This window comes from Rutilus rutilus (genome assembly GCF_951802725.1).
Source record: "Rutilus rutilus genome assembly, chromosome: 1".
Lineage (NCBI taxonomy): Eukaryota > Metazoa > Chordata > Actinopteri > Cypriniformes > Leuciscidae > Rutilus > Rutilus rutilus.
Window position 1 is genome coordinate 57,206,956 of NC_140209.1, and position 18,287 is coordinate 57,225,242.

General features: G+C 38.4%; 1 protein-coding gene across 1 annotated transcript; it reads right to left on the reverse strand.

Annotated features, from left to right (window-relative positions):
* Window positions 1-535: 535 nt before the first annotated feature.
* LOC311286434 (hydroperoxide isomerase ALOXE3-like) lies at window positions 536-16,381 on the reverse strand. The gene is made up of 16 exons (XM_084402655.1): window positions 16,337-16,381; window positions 16,171-16,229; window positions 15,908-16,058; window positions 15,454-15,658; window positions 11,100-11,175; window positions 10,866-10,988; window positions 9,164-9,267; window positions 7,880-8,049; window positions 7,624-7,767; window positions 6,935-7,138; window positions 6,273-6,359; window positions 5,741-5,910; window positions 5,302-5,423; window positions 4,747-4,847; window positions 1,169-1,339; window positions 536-855 (listed from the first exon to the last, which is right to left on the reverse strand). The coding sequence occupies exons 3-16, from the start codon at window positions 16,049-16,051 to the stop codon at window positions 676-678; spliced, it is 2,001 nt and encodes a 666-aa protein (XP_084258781.1). The 5' UTR covers window positions 16,052-16,058; window positions 16,171-16,229; window positions 16,337-16,381; the 3' UTR covers window positions 536-675.
* Between the last annotated feature and the right edge of the window lie 1,906 nt (window positions 16,382-18,287).

An 18,287-nucleotide genomic window follows, 5' to 3' on the forward strand; every position in this document is an offset into this window, starting at 1 on the left:
CATCCATTAGTCAAGAGGACAAGGGAAGAGTTTGGCTGCTGTCACTTAATGGTGTCCACATTGTGTGCTCTGTGTGCCTCATAGGTTGGATTGATTCTCACCTGTGTGTGTGTGTGTGTGTGTGTGTGTGTGAGTAGTTAAGTGTGGTGTAGCAACTGAGGGCTACAGCAGTCCATCTCCCTCCTATAAATTTTATTTTGTATTTGTATTTATTTATAAATTTTTTGTACATTTGCAGTTGTTTTTGTTTTTTCTTTGTTGTGACTTGTGAATATAGACCAGTCTCTCTACTTGCCCACATATTGGTAACGAACCTGTGTGCCCTCCTGTATAGGGCTGATATTTCCCGGTGTATTACCGGTGGCGTGGTCGAGTGTTAAGTATAGTTCTGGGGTCTCTATTTTCCCCATTACCTGACGACCCTGCCACATTTGCAATGTTTAATATTGCAGGATTGTACTGATTAATGTCACTAGATGGCACCACAGCTGTAAAAACAAAAACAAGTAAAAAAAAAAATGCACCACACATTAAGCAGTGCCTTTCACATCATTTTTTATTTTCTCTGAAAGGCAACATCCATGATTCACTTTGATTTATTTTTGCTTTGGTCTTTATTTTCATTGACAAAGCCATTATTAGAAAGACAAATGTATTAAGGACTACTGTATCCTTTCAAATGGCTACACTGTTGTCCACATTTTTGGGGTTCAGATAGGTGTAGGGAAGCTCCAACTTCTTGTTCCGCTTCTCGATGAGATCTGACAACTCATCCAGATCATTTTGAAAATCTTTAATGAGCTTGCAGGGGACCTCTTCATCATACAGATTTTCAGGGAAATCTCCCAGAGGGTACTACGGACAGGGTATCAAGATTGTAATCGTAAATAACATGTTGATAAGAAACAGGTTTATAACAATGTTTAACACAGTACGTATGACAGCACACTAATACTCTGTAAGAGCCCACTTTCAACACTATGCTTACAGTTTTTGCTAAATCTCCTTTGTAATATAACAGTCAGGTCATGCAAACTAGAGGAATGAAAGCAGTGTAAGTAAGCCATTGTCATCCAGAGTAATATGACACCATTCAGATGTTTCACTTTTTCACTGCAAAATTAAATTGCAGTCTTTTAACATGTGCCCTGATGGTGTGAAAACTCACATGGTCTGCAGAGTCATTGCTCAGGAGTTTCAGGACAGCCATCCCATTCACCGTCGTGCCCACATCAGGTAGGGTCTCCAGGATCGTGTCCTCAGTGGTCTGACCTTTCTCCTTGGGAGGGGGCTTTCTGAGGGCAGTGGGGTAGTTAGGCATCCAGCTGCCAAAGTCATACTGGAGGGAAAGAATTTGTGAGAAATGTGATGTATAAGTCAAATATTCATAAAGAATAACAAGAGCGCATAATTAACATTACTTAGGCCATGGAAAGTTGATATGGACAGGTTTTTCTTGTCGTCCTGGGCTACTTGCACTAGGGCAGTGGTTCTCAAACTTTTTAGTCATGTCCCCCTTAAACACTTAAAGAAAATCTGGTGACAAGTCAACAGTCTTAAGAAGAACGATTCAGTGGAATAGGGCTTAAGTACACCACAAACAGAAGAACTACTTAGACTAATTAACAAGACATTCCTGAACCAAGGACTCTAATCAAATCTGTAACGGAGGAAGACTGAACTAATTAAAGCCAGGTCAGTGATATCAAATGCAGCACTAAGATCGAGTAACACTAAAAGAGAGATACAACCATGATCGGATGATAAGAGCAAATCATGTGTGACTCTAATGAGAGCAGTCTCAGTACTATGGTACGGTCTAAATCCTGACTGAAAATCCTCGCAGATATCATTTCTTTCTAAAAAAGAACATAGTCTTTTCTAGTACCTTTGACAGAAAAGGTATGTATTAATATGTATTAAACCTAGTATGTATTAATAATGGGGATGGTACAAGAATAAGTGTTATAAATGGGAAGGAGACAACAGTTGATATTACAGTAGTATCTGAATCAATAGCAGGGGTATGTTGGTGGGAAGTTAAAAAACAAAACACGATTGGGAGTACAATAAGGCTACCGAACAAGCCACTGAACTGCCCCTCCAAACCCCCCACAGGCTATCTGAGTTTGAGACTGACTTAAAACATAGAGAAGTCACAATTCACACTTAAATCACTATTCTAGACATTAGCATTAGGCTATTAAAGTGTTGATAATGAAGGAATTTAATTATTTAGGCTAGATGTAAGTAACATTTCTATCATAAAAGTTTATTAACTAAAGAATTAAAGAATTGAAGAATTAAATGCTACTTCGATTTGGGCCAGCTTTTTCCAAGCAAAACTAAATACAATCTTCAAACGCAGGTTCATTTATTGTCATGAACAAAATGTTCAACTTAATATCTTTGGTTCCTTACAACCAGGGTGCATGCGATTTGTGAATAAAGTGTTTTTTTGTTTGTTTGTTTTTTTAAATAAATCTCGAATCTAAGTGCTTCGTGGTGCTGTGTTAAACTAAATAACATTTAGGCCTATAGAATAATTATGAACTTAAATGGAACTATCACAACATTTCGATAAATTATTTGGATAAATTATTTGATCTGTTTTTACATTTTAATTCAGGGTGATTTACATTTAATTTTTCACTCTTGCCTTGTCCTTTCCTCATTGGGAAGCGCTCGCATGATAGCTAAATATGTTTGGCCTACCTCTCAGTTTCATATGGACATAATCAGATAGCATTTATTTAATATTTAGACATTTAAAGGCTTTAGAGATAGCCTATTTCTGATCGTGACTGAGCTGAGGCAAGTGGCTTTCAGATCATTTTTGTGACGCACAGTTCCCGGAGACAGAGACGACAGACAAACTTTTGTCGTTAGCCTATGAATAAAAGTGTACAGTTTTGAATGATGTAGGAAACTCTACTCTTATCTGTATGACCGATTACATGACTGATCAGTAAGACTGATTAAAATAATTCAGCAGAAGCAGGGATGTTTAGACCAGAAGGAAATCCCCGTCCCCCCTGGCAAATCGCAGTAACAAAACTGCTTTTGAAATGACGATTGGAATTATTATACAGATGTAAATTCAGTCATTCTGAATTTTTTGTTATAAAATCTGAGAGGTATTCAATTTTAGCTGCTTTGACAGCGCACTGATAGGTAGACAGGCGGTTCTTGAAAATCTCCAAGGAGACATGTAGCCTATCTTTTTTCCATTTATGTTCTGTTTTATGTCACTCCTGCCTGAGAACACGATTAATGACCTGTTTCCAATTAATGACATTGGAAACAGGTCATACAGAAAGCTGATGTGCTGATTGAGATCCTTCAATCATTTTATAGGATTCAGATGATGGGATTAGAAGTGAATTTTTGCTGGGTACCAGCTCATGTAGGAGTAAAAGGGAATGAGATCGCAGATGAGTGTGCAAAGGAAGCAACAAATAAAGCTGACATAGACGTTAAGATAAAACATAGTAAGACTGAAACAAAGTGTTTATTTAAACAACATGAGGAATAGATGGCAAAAACAGTGGGAGGAAGAAAGAACGGTTTTATAACATTCAAAGAATCGTAGATAAAGACAGAATAACAGGCAGAAACGAAGAAACAATAATATCAAGACTTAGATTTGGGCATACTGCACTTAATAGTACATTGAAAACAATAGGGAAACATGAGACAGGAAAGTGAAAATTGTAATCAAAAGGAAGAGCATGTTATATTGAAATGTCCTACTTATAGTAATGAAAGAAATATGTTCATTTACAACCTCAAGAAAATGAAGATGAATTTAGAGCTTACAACGATCTTATATATATATTTGACGGTCGTCGTAGGAGAAGTCACACTGCAGGACTGAGATTCAAATCTTCTGACACTGACAAAATTCCGTCGGTGGTAAAATGTGATCGCAGCGGTCATATGTCAAATGAACGATCAAAGACTTCAGATTTTAGCCAAAGATCAGAGGAATCTTTTAGGATTTGCTCAATTTCTCTCAGACGGCCAAATCGTTGCCAAAATCGCACAGTGTGCGCTCGGCTTAAAGGTGAACTAAGTAACTTTTTTTACCTTAACTGAACAGCTTCGGAGTCATTGGAATGGTTATATTACTTATTTCGGGTTGAATGGTGGTCGTTTCGCACCCCTGGTGCCCGTGAGCGTAAAATACGCACTTGCAACTTTGGGGCGGCGGGCCGCCGGCCGTCGCATCAGGAAGTCTCGCGTGATATCAGGTCTCGCGATGTAAACAATTGCTTTATGGCCAAAAGAAATCTGCTAAAATGCCGTCATTATTGCGCTCCCTCACGCTGTTCGAACCCGAATGAAGAAGACGTTTTAAAGAATATCCCATCTGCTTTGATGTCGTTGATCTGCTAGCCTCTGGTGTCTGAGAATAGCCAACGAGTTTTTACAACAGTGTTGTCAAATATCTATTCCGAAGCTGTGGGGGGAGCTCTAGAGAGAAACCTGCGAGCAAAAAGCGAGAATACAGCGAAGAAATCCCGAAGCTACTGAGTGCTGCTTTAACACACAGATCGCAAAACACCAGAACATAACTATATACATGAATCAAAACATATGAACACGTGACACTGAATGTACAGCTAGAGGAATGTGTGGAGCAATTCGCTGGATTTGAGAAAAAGAGTATGAGATTAGGATCACAGACTGCAGCTTTAATGGCTCTGTGTGATTGGAAGTGAATTGACTTGTTAACTAACTGACCTGTCCACTGTTTACAGCAGCATGTTGGGCTGATGCAGTGAAGATCACCATGGTGACAAACTTGACAAGCTCTTTCAATGTCTTAAAAGATGATGGTATTCCTGTGAAGAAGAATGAAAGGCTGTTTCTGTGGGGAACTGTTTAGGATATTTATACACACACACACACACACACACAGAGAAATGGAAAGTGGAGCCATAAACCAAACTAACTTTGACTATTGACCTGGTTCAATTATTTTCCATAAAACAGTGAATTACAGTGGGGTTTACTAAAGAGGTTGTGCCTCAAAGCAAATATCAACAATTATAGATTTTCTATCTATTCTATCTATCTATTCTAGCAATGATTCTATATATCTTTTGCTGTGCAAATACTAATCTGAACACACACACACAAAAGAAAGGAAACCTTTGTTGGATTAAAAGTCCTAATATGGCAACAATTCCATTGGAAATGCATACTCATTGGTCGTGACACTTTATTTATTCCACCAGAAATCACACTTGCAGCATCTTCAACTGCAACAGCCCTGATAACGGACTGATAACAGACCTGAGGAATCCCTTCCCAGGAAGCCATTGGTGAATATCTCACTGATCCAACTCTGCAGCTCTGTGTCCTTCTGCACGTGTGCATCACTTTGATAGTAGTATGACAAGAAAGCTCCAACAAACCTGTAAGCAAACACAGTCAGATGTTTTCCAGGTTTACATATTTACAGCTTTACTTTTTTTGAAGATTGCTTTGCATTTATTTCTTAAGCAGAAATTTATTCAAAGCGACTTACAACACAGTACATGTGCAGCATGTGCTTACTGACTACACCCATGAACCTGTATAATTGACACTGTATTTGTTGAAATATGAATCAGAAATTGCACCAGGATGTATTAGTTCAGCCCTAAAAACTGGATGCATTATGTAACACAGAGAAGAAAGCATAATATGCCTATCAATAAAACACTAGACTAAACTCCACTGGTAGTCATACTTGTTGATGATATTCCACAGTTTCATCCCGTCATCTCTGTAGTAGTAGCAGGGCACATTCTCCAGGCCTCTCTCAGAGATGTTATCGGGAAGACAGAGGGTGCTGTAGGTCAGGGAGGCAGCAGCACGCTTCAGCAACTTTTCCAATGACTCTCCACCTATTCCTGAATACTAAGAGTGGTATCATTAACGGAGAGAAGACATGACATAAAGTTAGGTCAAAGGCTACAGTATAACAAATTTCTATCACCACAAATCCCATAATAATTTCCACATTTTTAAATAAAAAATAATACATTTAGTAAAGGCAATCTAGCAATATTTTACTAGCAATCTAGCAATCTTTAGCAATCTACTGTTCAAGAAGTCAGTCATCACAGAGAACATTAAAGAGCCATTAATGTATATATTTTTTTACCAATCTTACAAGATATGTTTGCAGGTACATAGGATAGTGAACTGAATTTAACAGTGTATTGGATTATAATTGAAGACTGAACCTTTAGTGCTCTTTAACCATGACATATGCATACCATTGTAATGACCCCATCCTTGGATATCAGTCGACTCCGGGCCATGATGTTGATCTGGAGCGTGTATCGCATATGGGGAAAGAGGAGCTACAGAAGGAAAAGTATGTAAGAGACTAGCATTCACTGCCTTCACATTCTTTGAAGATAAAAATAAGAATTCATTTGAATTTCATGTCTGTGAGTGACTTCCTTAATTCCATTCCAGTTATTCTTACATGAATTACAGAATAATTCAATTTTTTGAGAGAATGGTAAGAGGGAGGTGAATGGGTTTGAGTAAGACATTACTTGTGTACCTAATGTTCTGTGTAGTCTGTGACCACAGGCTTTAGATATATCAGTCTTGCTCTCCAAAAGACAAATAATGAAGGGCAGGCTTTTTCACAAAGCCACATCTCTGAGGTAAAATAAACAGCTGTGACCACAGACTACAGCTGAAGAACTCCCCTGCCGTCAAATAGTATAGAAGTAACATATATTATTTAACTCTCTATCATTCTTTCTCTCTCTGTCTTTCTCTGTGGTTGTGGCATGTCTGGAACACACCCCTGCTGTTCTATGAGCCCTCGCCGTTCACACGACAAACCAACTCATGCACGACAGATTCAATACCTTGTGGAGAGGGTGTGGAGAAGGAAGATTGCACAACGTGGCTTCAATACCTTGTGGAGAGGGTGTGGAGAAGGAAGATTGCGCCATGTGGCCACGGTGAACACCTCCGCCAGCAGGTGAGTCCTCAGCAGGTGAAAATCCACCTCGTGAATGCCAAACTCTGTGTTTCGGACGAAGATCTTGGCCAGTTTCCAGTCGGCCTTTGAATCCGTTGGGAGGAAGATGGGATTGTCTTTGCTGGGCTTTTGCCTTAACTGTGCACATTAAATTTGAACATCCGTGAAAATGGTACAAACGGTTTCTGAGGGAATCGGGGTTATTATTTTTCTCTCTTTTAAGAAAATGAGAAAGGATTTCCTCGGCATTGACATCTTAAAAAAAAAGGTTTATTTAATGTTTAGTCATTCAGACATGTTTGCCTACTCATCAGTTGTACATTATATATCACCTTTTCTTTGTTTCTTTGTAATAATTCGGTTATTTACCTCATCTTTCAAGATTTATTCATCTGTATTTAATTTAATAAAGACTGACCATGTAGTTCTGTTTGGGTCAAAGCACTTCGATGTCACCCTGGGATATCGCTTCTTGAGCATTTTCCAGCTGAAGCCAATTCTAATCCCTCTACATGCTCAAGGAGCGATATCCCATACAGGGTGATGTCTTGTGTTCTCCCTCAAAGAACTGAGGTTTTATTCATAACCTGTGGATTTCTGCACTTCGGATGCAAGTTACGCACCTGAATGGCAATGGGCTTCATCGTGCCTTGAGGGTTGCAGTACAGCAGGACCAGGGGAGCCGTGAGATACTGCTGCCTATCATTGACAACATTCCCCACCAGCCCGTCCAACATCTTATAGTCAGACAAGAAGATGTTCCCTTTCTGGGTGTGGGGGTAGATCACACCAAATAATGAAGAAACCCAGGAAATTAGGCTAAATCAAAGCAAACCAGACCCAGTCATTCCAAATAATTGCCATTAGCAAGTAGCGTACCTTCATCTCCTGTTTCAAGCTGCTCCCTCTTAGGGAGTCTTTGACCATGTCATCTGTGACGGGGAAATTCTCGGGCAGAGTTGAGCAGCGCTGGATCATCATGGGATTGAGGCCATTCAGAAACTGGTAGCCAAAGAACTCGTCCTCATCCCAGTGCTCCTGACAGTATTCTGCAAAGCATGCTGTGTCAGAACATATCCCTTACGGAACGAAAATATATTTCCAGTATATGGATGATCAATATATTAAATGGTTTATATTTGACAATACACAGAATAATATATTGTGTTAATATATTACAATGTATTGAATAATACATAAGAAATTGCTGCTTTTCATATATTGAAAAATATCGGATATCGGATAAGTGTTTCATATTTTCAAGCTAATTAACAAAAACACAAGCACACCTGCATGTACTAAAGTATTTAGCCAAAAGACTATCACTGTGCTGAGGAGTGCACAGCCATTACTTTGTTAAATATAATAATTATAGTTAATTATTAAATGATCTATGGCCAATCATCAACCGAACCACAGGCTCTACTCTTCAGCACAATGGTAACTCCAAAAACTTAGATATACCAGAAAACCTTTCTAATTAATTAAAAAATAATAGAACAATAAACACTAACAGATCTCCACCCTATATTAATATTGAGCAGAACACATTAAATAACACTTAATTTGAACATTTGCTCTCCTTTAACAGTCAGAAGAAAAGCATGCTGGGAACTAGAAATCTGTTGTAACTCATTCCATGAATGTGTGAATGTGTGTATGTGTATGTGTGTGTGTGTGTGTGTGTGTGTGTGTGTATACATACACACACACACACACACACACACACACACACATATATATATGTATATGTAAACATATATATATATATATATATATATATATATATATATATATATATATATATATATATATATATATGTATATGTGTGTAAACATACATTCACATTTATATGGGAACATGTATGTGCAATATGTACACAATAAAGGATAAAACTTTGTGAATATTACATGTAATGCTATCTTTGTCTTCATTTATAAATATTTTATGTTCATTAATATATAGCCATGCATGGTCAATGCATATATTGCAGTATGTTGAAAAATATAAGCACTAGTTTCCCAATTTATTATGTAATATATTAAATTATATTTTGCAGTATATTCCCATATATTTTTGTTCTGTAAGGGATGCTACAGTACAGACAGTACTTAATTTGCAATACAGTCATTTTGAACAGTTCATTCATTGAAGATGAGTACCAATGGTTTTCGATCTGTTTTCACAAAGGATTGCTTCTATTTGGCTGATGCTTTCCCACGATGTTCTGCAGTCAGCTAATCCAGTTAGCTTCAGAGCAGCTAACCTGCACACACAGAATACACAGGTACACAGTGCAAACATTAATAGTGTAACTAGCCTTGATATACTACCTATGGTCCATCCTAGCTTTAGTTTTGAGCATCTTTGTAGTTACTATTAGATATTATATCATTACTGTCTTCGAGAAGACAAAGCTATTTTGCAAATGCCATCCACTTCCATGCAGAATACACTGAATATACATGGATCATGTTTTTAAATCACCACAGTTCATTTTTAACTAAAGCATACTAAAAATTATATCTAGCTATAAATATTCAGCATTTCCACCAGTGCAATCTATTACTAAAAACACACCATATTTAGGCTAATCTACAAACAGAAAACATTGATACAGTCCATTGTCCTAACAATAATGGTGAAATGGTTAAGCTTGCTGTCGTGGGCTTACTAATGAACTCTCTAAATGCGTCTCTAGAGTTACCATTACATTGTAGCCTGGATGCCAGCCGAACTTAGCCCCGCCCACAACATTTAAGGTCGGGAAGTTCAGTCTGGACTTGATCCGTTGTGGAGCAACTATGCTTGAACCAGAGCTGTTCAGACCAATCAAATTGTCAGGGAGGGCTTTATATGATGATGGACAGATGATCAATAGTAACGTAATCATCCACGTCACCAAAGAGCGCTTGGGTTGAATTCATTTACAACAAAGATGGCTGCCGTTGGAGAATTGAGATGTGTAGATTCCGCCATTGCGTCTGTTATAGAAGATATCGACGAACAGCGCATTAATTTGAAAAGAGGAAAAGAGAACCGCGATCAAGGCATTTGTCAATTGGAAAGATGAATGAAGAACATACGTCACTCACTCCGCTGCTCTGATTGGTTGTAGGTCTATCCAATTGAGTGCAGAGGCATTTTCTTTCCTGGTTCGGTTGAAACACGCCCCATAATCAGAGCCCAATGGAGCAGATCGGACTCACATTCTGACTAGAATCTGAGTATGATGACGTGAGGCTAATTACATTGGGTAGCCTACTTTGAGTATACATGGTGAATCCTTGAAAAATTATTGCAGTTAATTTTTGAATAAGGCATACTCCAAAGTAATCGGACATTGCCTCTATGTCACCAATATAACTTATCTCTCCTGTGGTGCTTGTGTCCATGCATGGAACTTGAATGCAACAGAAATGTGTAAATTGTAGGTGAGAAAATGTAAATATGGTAAAAATATGTTAATCTGATGAAAATCAGATGCCGTGCAGTGTGTGAAACTACACCAACACTCAGACACAGTTGCAACAGTGATATATTTTAAGCATGAGAATCTGTCTTCTCCCTCATTTTCATGCTGAGTGAAAGTACACTGATGGAAACCTGCTGATGCTACCAATAATTGTGATCTGGAAGAGGAAGCCTTTATGGCAAAGATTAACCATGAATAGGCCTACTGTCCATATTGCTTGTAATTGAAATTAAAATAGAGTCGACACCTGTTCAGTTGTTTCCCTAAATTCTTATGGTTGTGTTGTTCTAAAAACCCAATATTGGGGCCAGCAGACCCGTGAACACTAAACAGTGTGTAACAAAGAGATGAACACTACAGGAGGGTTCAAAAATGACTTGGTCACTTACTGCTTTCCTGCACTGAAGTAAAACTCGGTTTCCTTTGCAAAAGAGAATCGGACTTCAGGTGGCAGAGAGAGGGGACTGTCGCAATCGATAACTTTAGGCATGCCCTCAGCATACACACACCACCTGGGGGTAGAATATTCAGTTGTATTTCAACGGAAGGAATTTTATTTCTCTGAATTTATTTTTATATAACACAGACACTTTGCTGTCACACCCGACTTGTTGCCCACCAACCTAAATAGCTTTTGTTGCTCCTGTAGCTGCCTCATCCTTTGTCTTTGGCCTATTCGGTCCTGGAACACAAGTGAAGCTGAAATGCAAATGCCAACATTAATTCACAATCTAAATTTGTTTATGTTTGCAACCGAAAACATTTTTGAAAGAAAAAACTTATGCTATATTTTGTGTGTGTGTGTGTATGTATGTATGTATATATGTATGTATGTATATATATACAGTATATATATATATATATACAGTGAGGAAAGTAAGTATTTGAACACCCTGCTATTTTACAAGTTCCCCCACTTGGAAATCATGGAGGGGTCTGAAATTGTCATCGTAGTGCATGTCCACTGTGAGAGACATAATCTAAAAAAAAAAAATCCAGAAATCACAATATATGATTTTTTTGCTTCACAGTTAGGGATGGTGTTCTTGGGATGGTACTCATCATTCTTCTTCCTCCAAACACGTTTAGTGGAATTATGACCAAAAAGTTCTATTTTGGTCTCATCTGACCACATGACTTTCTCCCATGACTCCTCTGGATCATCCAAATGGTCATTGGCAAACTTAAGACGAGCCTTGACATGTGCTGGTTTAAGCAGGGGAACCTTCCGTGCCATTCATGATTTCAAACCATGACGTCTTAGTGTATTACCAACAGTAACCTTGGAAACGGTGGTCCCAGCTCTTTTCAGGTCATTGACCAGCTCCTCCCGTGTAGTTCTGGGCTGATTTCTCACCTTTCTTAGGATCATTGAGACCCCACGAGGTGAGATCTTGCATGGAGCCCCAGTCCGAGGGAGATTGACAGTCATGTTTAGCTTCTTCCATTTTCTAATGATTGCTCCAACAGTGGACCTTTTTTCACCAAGCTGCTTGGCAATTTCCCCGTAGCCCTTTCCAGCCTTGTGGAGGTGTACAATTTTGTCTCTAGTGTCTTTGGACAGCTCTTTGGTCTTGGCCATGTTAGTAGTTGGATTCTTACTGATTGTATGGGGTGGACAGGTGTCTTTATGCAGCTAACGACCTCAAACAGGTGCATCTAATTTAGGATAATAAATGGAGTGGAGGTGGACATTTTAAAGGCAGACTAACAGGTCTTTGAGGGTCAGAATTCTAGCTGATAGACAGGTGTTCAAATACTTTGCAGCTGTATCATACAAATAAATAGTTAAAAAATCATATATTGTGATTTCTGGATTTTTTTTTTTAGATTATGTCTCTCACAGTGGACATTCACCTACAATGACAATTTCAGACCCCTCCATGATTTCCAAGTGGGAGTACTTGCAAAATAGCAGGGTGTTCAAATACTTATTTTCCTCACTGTATATAAAAATAATGCGGAACAATTAGTTAATGCATTCATGACCTCAAGGCTAGATTATTGTAATGCTCTACTGGGTGGTTGCCCTGCACGCTTAATAAACAAATTACAGCTAGTTCAAAACGCAGCTGCTCGAGTTCTTACCAGAACCAGGAAGTATGACCATATTAGCCCAGTTCTGCCAACACTGCACTGGCTCCCAATTAAAACATCGCATACATTTTAAAATATTGCTGATTACTTACAAAGCACTAAATGGTTTAGCTCTGCATTACTTGAGTGAGCTCTTAACGCATTATATTCCCTCACGTCTATTGCGATCTCAAAATACCGGCCAGTTGATAATACTTAGAATATTCCCGTCCTTCGGATGAGACGTTAAACCAAGGTCCTGACTCTCTGTGGTCATTAAAAATCCCAGGATGTCCTTCGAAAAAGAGTAGGGGTGTAACCCCAGCATCCTGGCCAAATTTGCCCCTTGGCCTCTGTCCATCATGGCCTCCTAATCATCCCCATATACAGTAAGCTGGTGTGTGGTGGGTGTTCTGGCGCAATATGGCTGCTGTCGCATCATCATCCAGGTGGATGCTGCACATTTGTGGTGGTTGAGGAGATTCCCCCTTCAATGTTTAAAGTGCTTTGAGTACCTAGAAAAGCGCTATATAAATGTAACGAATTATTATTATAATTATTAATTATTAATATCAAAATCAACTGCTGGCGGTAGATCCTTTTCCTATTTAGCACCAAAACTTTGGAACAGTCTTCTTAACATTGTCCGGGAAGCAGACACACTCTGTCAGTTCAAAGCCAGATTAAAGACACATCTCTTTGGCCTAGCATACACATAACACATTATAGACTTTTATAATTCAATGTTAGGCTGCATAGATTAGGTCAGCCGGAAACCGGGAACACTTCCCATAAATCCTGATGTACTCGTTACATCATAAGAAGAATGGCATCTACGCTAATATTAGTCTCTCTGTTTATCCCGAGGTTTACTGCAGTCCGCCAGATCCAGGCTGTATCCAGATCTGATGAAGGACCTGCGCCTGGACGCGACGACAGCGCAGTCCTGAAATGTCAACTAGTCTCTCCCCTGTGAAGGCCTCCCTCCCCTCCCTTTACCTCTCTACAGATAAAGCGTTGTCAGGATAATTCCGGTTCGCATGGCTACGTGGAAGCGATAAAAAATTCTGTATTATCAATTTTAAGGCCAGACAAGTAGTATGTTGAGGGTTGATTTGTAGGGAAGGACTACACGCCTGCGCACATATATTCAAACACGCATAGCTATAAACTGAACTCATAATACGCATGTGCACGCCATCGGCATTCTCATGGTTTTGTGTTTTTTGAAGTTTGTGCAGAAAGAACTGAAGGGTTTTCTGTTAAAACAGTGTCGTGTTAGCGGCCCCTAAGTTAATAACTAATGATCGTTGCGACGGAAGTGAATCAATCAAACTAACTTTAGCTGGACAATAACTTTATTCTAGAGCTGCTGTAAAGCCAAAACAATCTCTGTTACTTTAATTTCCTATTATCAATGTAAAGCCGTTTTGGAACAATCTACATTGTTAAAAGCACTATATAAATGAAGATGACTTGATTTGACTTGATTTTGAGCATCTGACACTTTACATGACATTACTGACACGATACTGACATTATCTCTCAATCATATGAAGACACAAAGGTTTGCTTAAAGGGATACTCCACTTTAAAATGAAAATTCTGTCATCATATACTCACCCTCATGTTGTTTCAAACCTGTATGAATTTCTTTCTTTTGCTGAACAGAAAGGAAGATATTTAGAAGAATGTCAGTAACCAGACAGTTTCTGGTCTCATTGACTTCCATAGTATATATTTTTTTCCTACTATGGAAGTCAATGAGACCAGAAAATGTCTGGTTACTGATATTCTTCTAAATATCTTCCTTTCTGTTCAGCAGAAGAAAGAAATTCATAAAGGATTGAAACAACATGAGGGTGAGTATATGATGACAGAATTTTCATTTTAAAGTGGAGTATCCCTTTAAAGGAATTCTTGTGCAATATACAAAAGTGTGTGTGTGTACTTGTACAACTATCTTTGTGAGGACCAGTTTGAGTTTTAGACCATTGGAGTGAGGACAAAGAGAGTAAAGTGAGGACATTTTAGCCGGTCCTCACTTTCTGAGACCCCTTTAAAGGCCTGTTTGAGGGTCAAGACTTGGTTTTAGGGATAAGGTTTTAATTAGGTTAATGGTAGGTTTAGGGTAAGGGTCCGGGTTAGGCACTTAGTTGTGATGGGTAAGGTTAGGTTAAGCGGCTAGAGATTGCATTGTGTCAATGAATGTCCTCATAAAGATAGATGTACAAGAATGTGTGTGTGTGTGTGTGTGTGTGTGTGTGTGTGTGTGTGTGTGTGTGTGTGTGTGTGTGTGTGTGTGTGTGTGTGTGTACATGTTTTTCTATCCCGGTGGGGACTTAAACCACAAACAAGCGCCAATGCTACATTTTTATAAATATTATAATCATTTGTTAACAGACAAGTATTCATTACTTTAATGAGCTCATTGTTTCTGCATTAAATTATTACATTGTTTAAATGAATACATTTTTCGCTAACTGTGATTTTGTACATTTCTGAAATCCATAACTTAGACAGTTTCCTCTGAGAACATATCCCTCTAAATTGTAATATGGACTTGTGCACTTTCTGTAAAGCTGCTTTGAAATTATGTGTATTGCGAAAAGCACTATACAAATAAATGTGAATTGAATTGAATTATAGATCATACAGAATTTGTTTTTTATGTAAAAATGCAAAAAGTTTTGTGTGATGGGTAGGGTTAGTGTAAGGGGACAGAATATACAGTTTGTACAGTATAAAAACAGTTACGTCTATGGAGAGTCCCCACAAAGATAGCGAACCAGACTGTGTGTGTGTGTGCACATGCAGTATATTTGCAAGACATCACCACTTAACTTTCAAGTACACTGGTAAATGTGAATTTTGGCCATGACTTGAAACTGGAGTGCCTACCTTTAGCAGGTCTTAAATAGAGCCTCTCGTTCCAGTCAAGCCAGCAGTAGCACGGAAACAAAATCTCGTCTCCTTCTGGCGTGTTGATCGTGATCTTATCGCAGAACCACTGGTCGTATAGAAGACCCATAAACGGCTTGGAGTAGAGCTTGACAGTTATGAGCTCTCCCAGGGACGCTTCACAGTGTATCTTAAATTCTCGCTCCTAAACAGACATATGTACAATGGCGTATTAGGGCCATTGTAGGTAAAAAAATATATAATAATATGCAGTTGGATTTAAAATTCAGAGAAGAAACTCCAGAATTCCCCATGCATTTTTTTAAATCATTACTCATAACTTTTTATCATAACTTTTATACTCACTCTTTCAATTATCTTCCATTAAATGTAGCATTGACTGATAGCTTTTAGTCCAAAACTCCATCCTGTTGGTTTAATTGGGTGCACTTACCGATCCTTGCCAAAACCCCTGAATGCAATTTAGATTCTGTTCATCACTCTCAGCCTCAGTACCACGCAGTTGGATGTAGATATGGCTGGAGGTTCCCGCCATATGCCTATCTCCTGTGTATGCCTTTACTGTGTAGATCACCATGGCTGTTCTGCAAAGTAAAGGACAATGATTTTTAAGAGATAATACAAACATGATGAGACCACCAAAGAATATCACCAAATGAAAGAGAAAAGTGAAGTAAGTGAAAGAGAGAGTCTCACCTCTTACTGTAAGAGAACTCACAATGTTACTGCTGTAAGAATTGCAACAACTGTTGTAACTAGATTAATTGTAAAGAGAGAGCAGTTTATGTCATGGAAATTACAACAAAAATGAAATACATTTTAATTGAACACTCCGTTGCAAAAATCTTCAAAGTTTTATTACCAGGTTTTTGCCAAAACAAGGACCTTGTTCCTTTCAAAATGACCTGAACAAGAAGAGGCCAAGCATTTTATAACTCCCTTGTAATTTATTCATTTTCATCATGGTCCAATCCAAAGAGTAATACCTTCTTTTGTACAAATAAGAAAATGTCTTCAAACTTAAGTTTATGATTGGTTGGAATGTTTCATAACACTGGCATTTTCCCCTCTGGGGTCTGCGGTGTTTTCTGGTGCCTGGAGGTGTTCTGGCATGCTCTGTCATTTGTGCTTTGTCATCTCTGTCGTTACTGGTGACATTTTCATAATGAAAGTCTGATCACACTGCATGAAAAGGGTAGAATCTGGAAATATCTGGCCATAATTTCAGGTTTGCCGGGTGTATGTGAACAAATCCTGAGCCAAAGTACACAGAACAGTCAATTTCCAGAAATACCCAGATACTTGGTGTACACAGACATATACAGGAATACATGAAGTTTCATGGACATACACAGCTAAAACACTGATGGCTGTCAGGTGTCAAGACCTTTCATATGTTGTTAATGACTGGCAGTTAATTTCTATAAGGTTTACTCTGTGTCTTAAATTGTCTGTGTAACCAACACAGGTTTGATCTCATTCAGGAATGATTTGAGACAGCACTTTCACTAAATATCTCTTGATCTCTCTGATTCTTTTTTAAATAAAAGAAAGTCTATCTTTTCTGTATAGTATGTATATATTAGGGTGGCCCAAAAAACTTTTTTCTCTTTTCTCCCAATTTGCATTTTGGTCTACCACCAGTTTAAGTTATCACATAAAAAAAAAAGAAATGGCTAAATTAAATTATATTTAGGGGTTGCACAAGACCAAAGAAAAATCACCTATATCTTGATTAGCGGTATATAAATATATTTGCTGAAATGTAAATCTTTATGTTGTTTATTCCTTGAACTTAACATGGAGCTACATAAAGGACATATAAGCATAAACTGCAACTTATTTGGTACATATTATAGAGAACTTACCATTTTAATAGTGACTATTATTACACAACAATCATATACTAATGTATTTCTACAAGTCTGTTCAATTTGCTAATTCAGATGGAGAATTGGCAAGACCTTTGACAATTGTGCTTTTGTTTGAGTCAGGATAGCTTTCTCTATGGCGTTTAACCACCTGTAGTAAGAATTGTTTCTGTTCTTCTGATTTGGTTAATATAGCATTAAAGTCCTGTATCAACTTGATGCCCCTTTCTGCAGTGTCATTCACAACTTTTAGGGATTGAACTATCTTCTCTGCACATGTGAATTCCTCATTTTCCCTCCATGTCTCAGGCTGTGTTTGTAAGAACGACTCTGGTAGGCCAAGAATTGTGAAGAATGAATTTGTATTCATTGTCACAAAATTGCTGAGGGTCTTCTGTTCATAGTTCCCATTAGCATCAAGTCGGTAAGGTGGATAATCTGGTCCTTCTTTCTCTCGCATGTTCCTCACCATCTGCATCTTCTCATGTGCATCAACATTGTCGTTAATCAACATTATAAATAATTTGTGCATTTTATAAATGTCATTTTCAGTTCTTTGATAAAAGTATAGATGAATCCCTGCCCATAAAATACTTACTTTGCCACTATAGCAATGTTATAGATATTTTGTTAATTTCTGGCCTTCTAATTTAAGTCTTAAATTCTTAAGTTGGCTGCTGATGCAACAGAAACCAGCTGCACCATGTAGAGAATGATTGGGTTAAGGACCTATCAGCTTGCGTCATCTAGGGTGCTTCTCAATATCCCTCCTCATCTCCTTGCTCTTCCGTCCTCCATCCTATGACCCGGAAACCGATCGAGCTCAGCCATCTTGAAGGACATCTCAATTCTCTAATCGCACCGCGAGGAGTCGAGGATCGAGGAGTCGAGGATCGAGGAGGCGAAGATTGAGGAGTGAGGAGGCTTCCTGAGGAGGAGTCA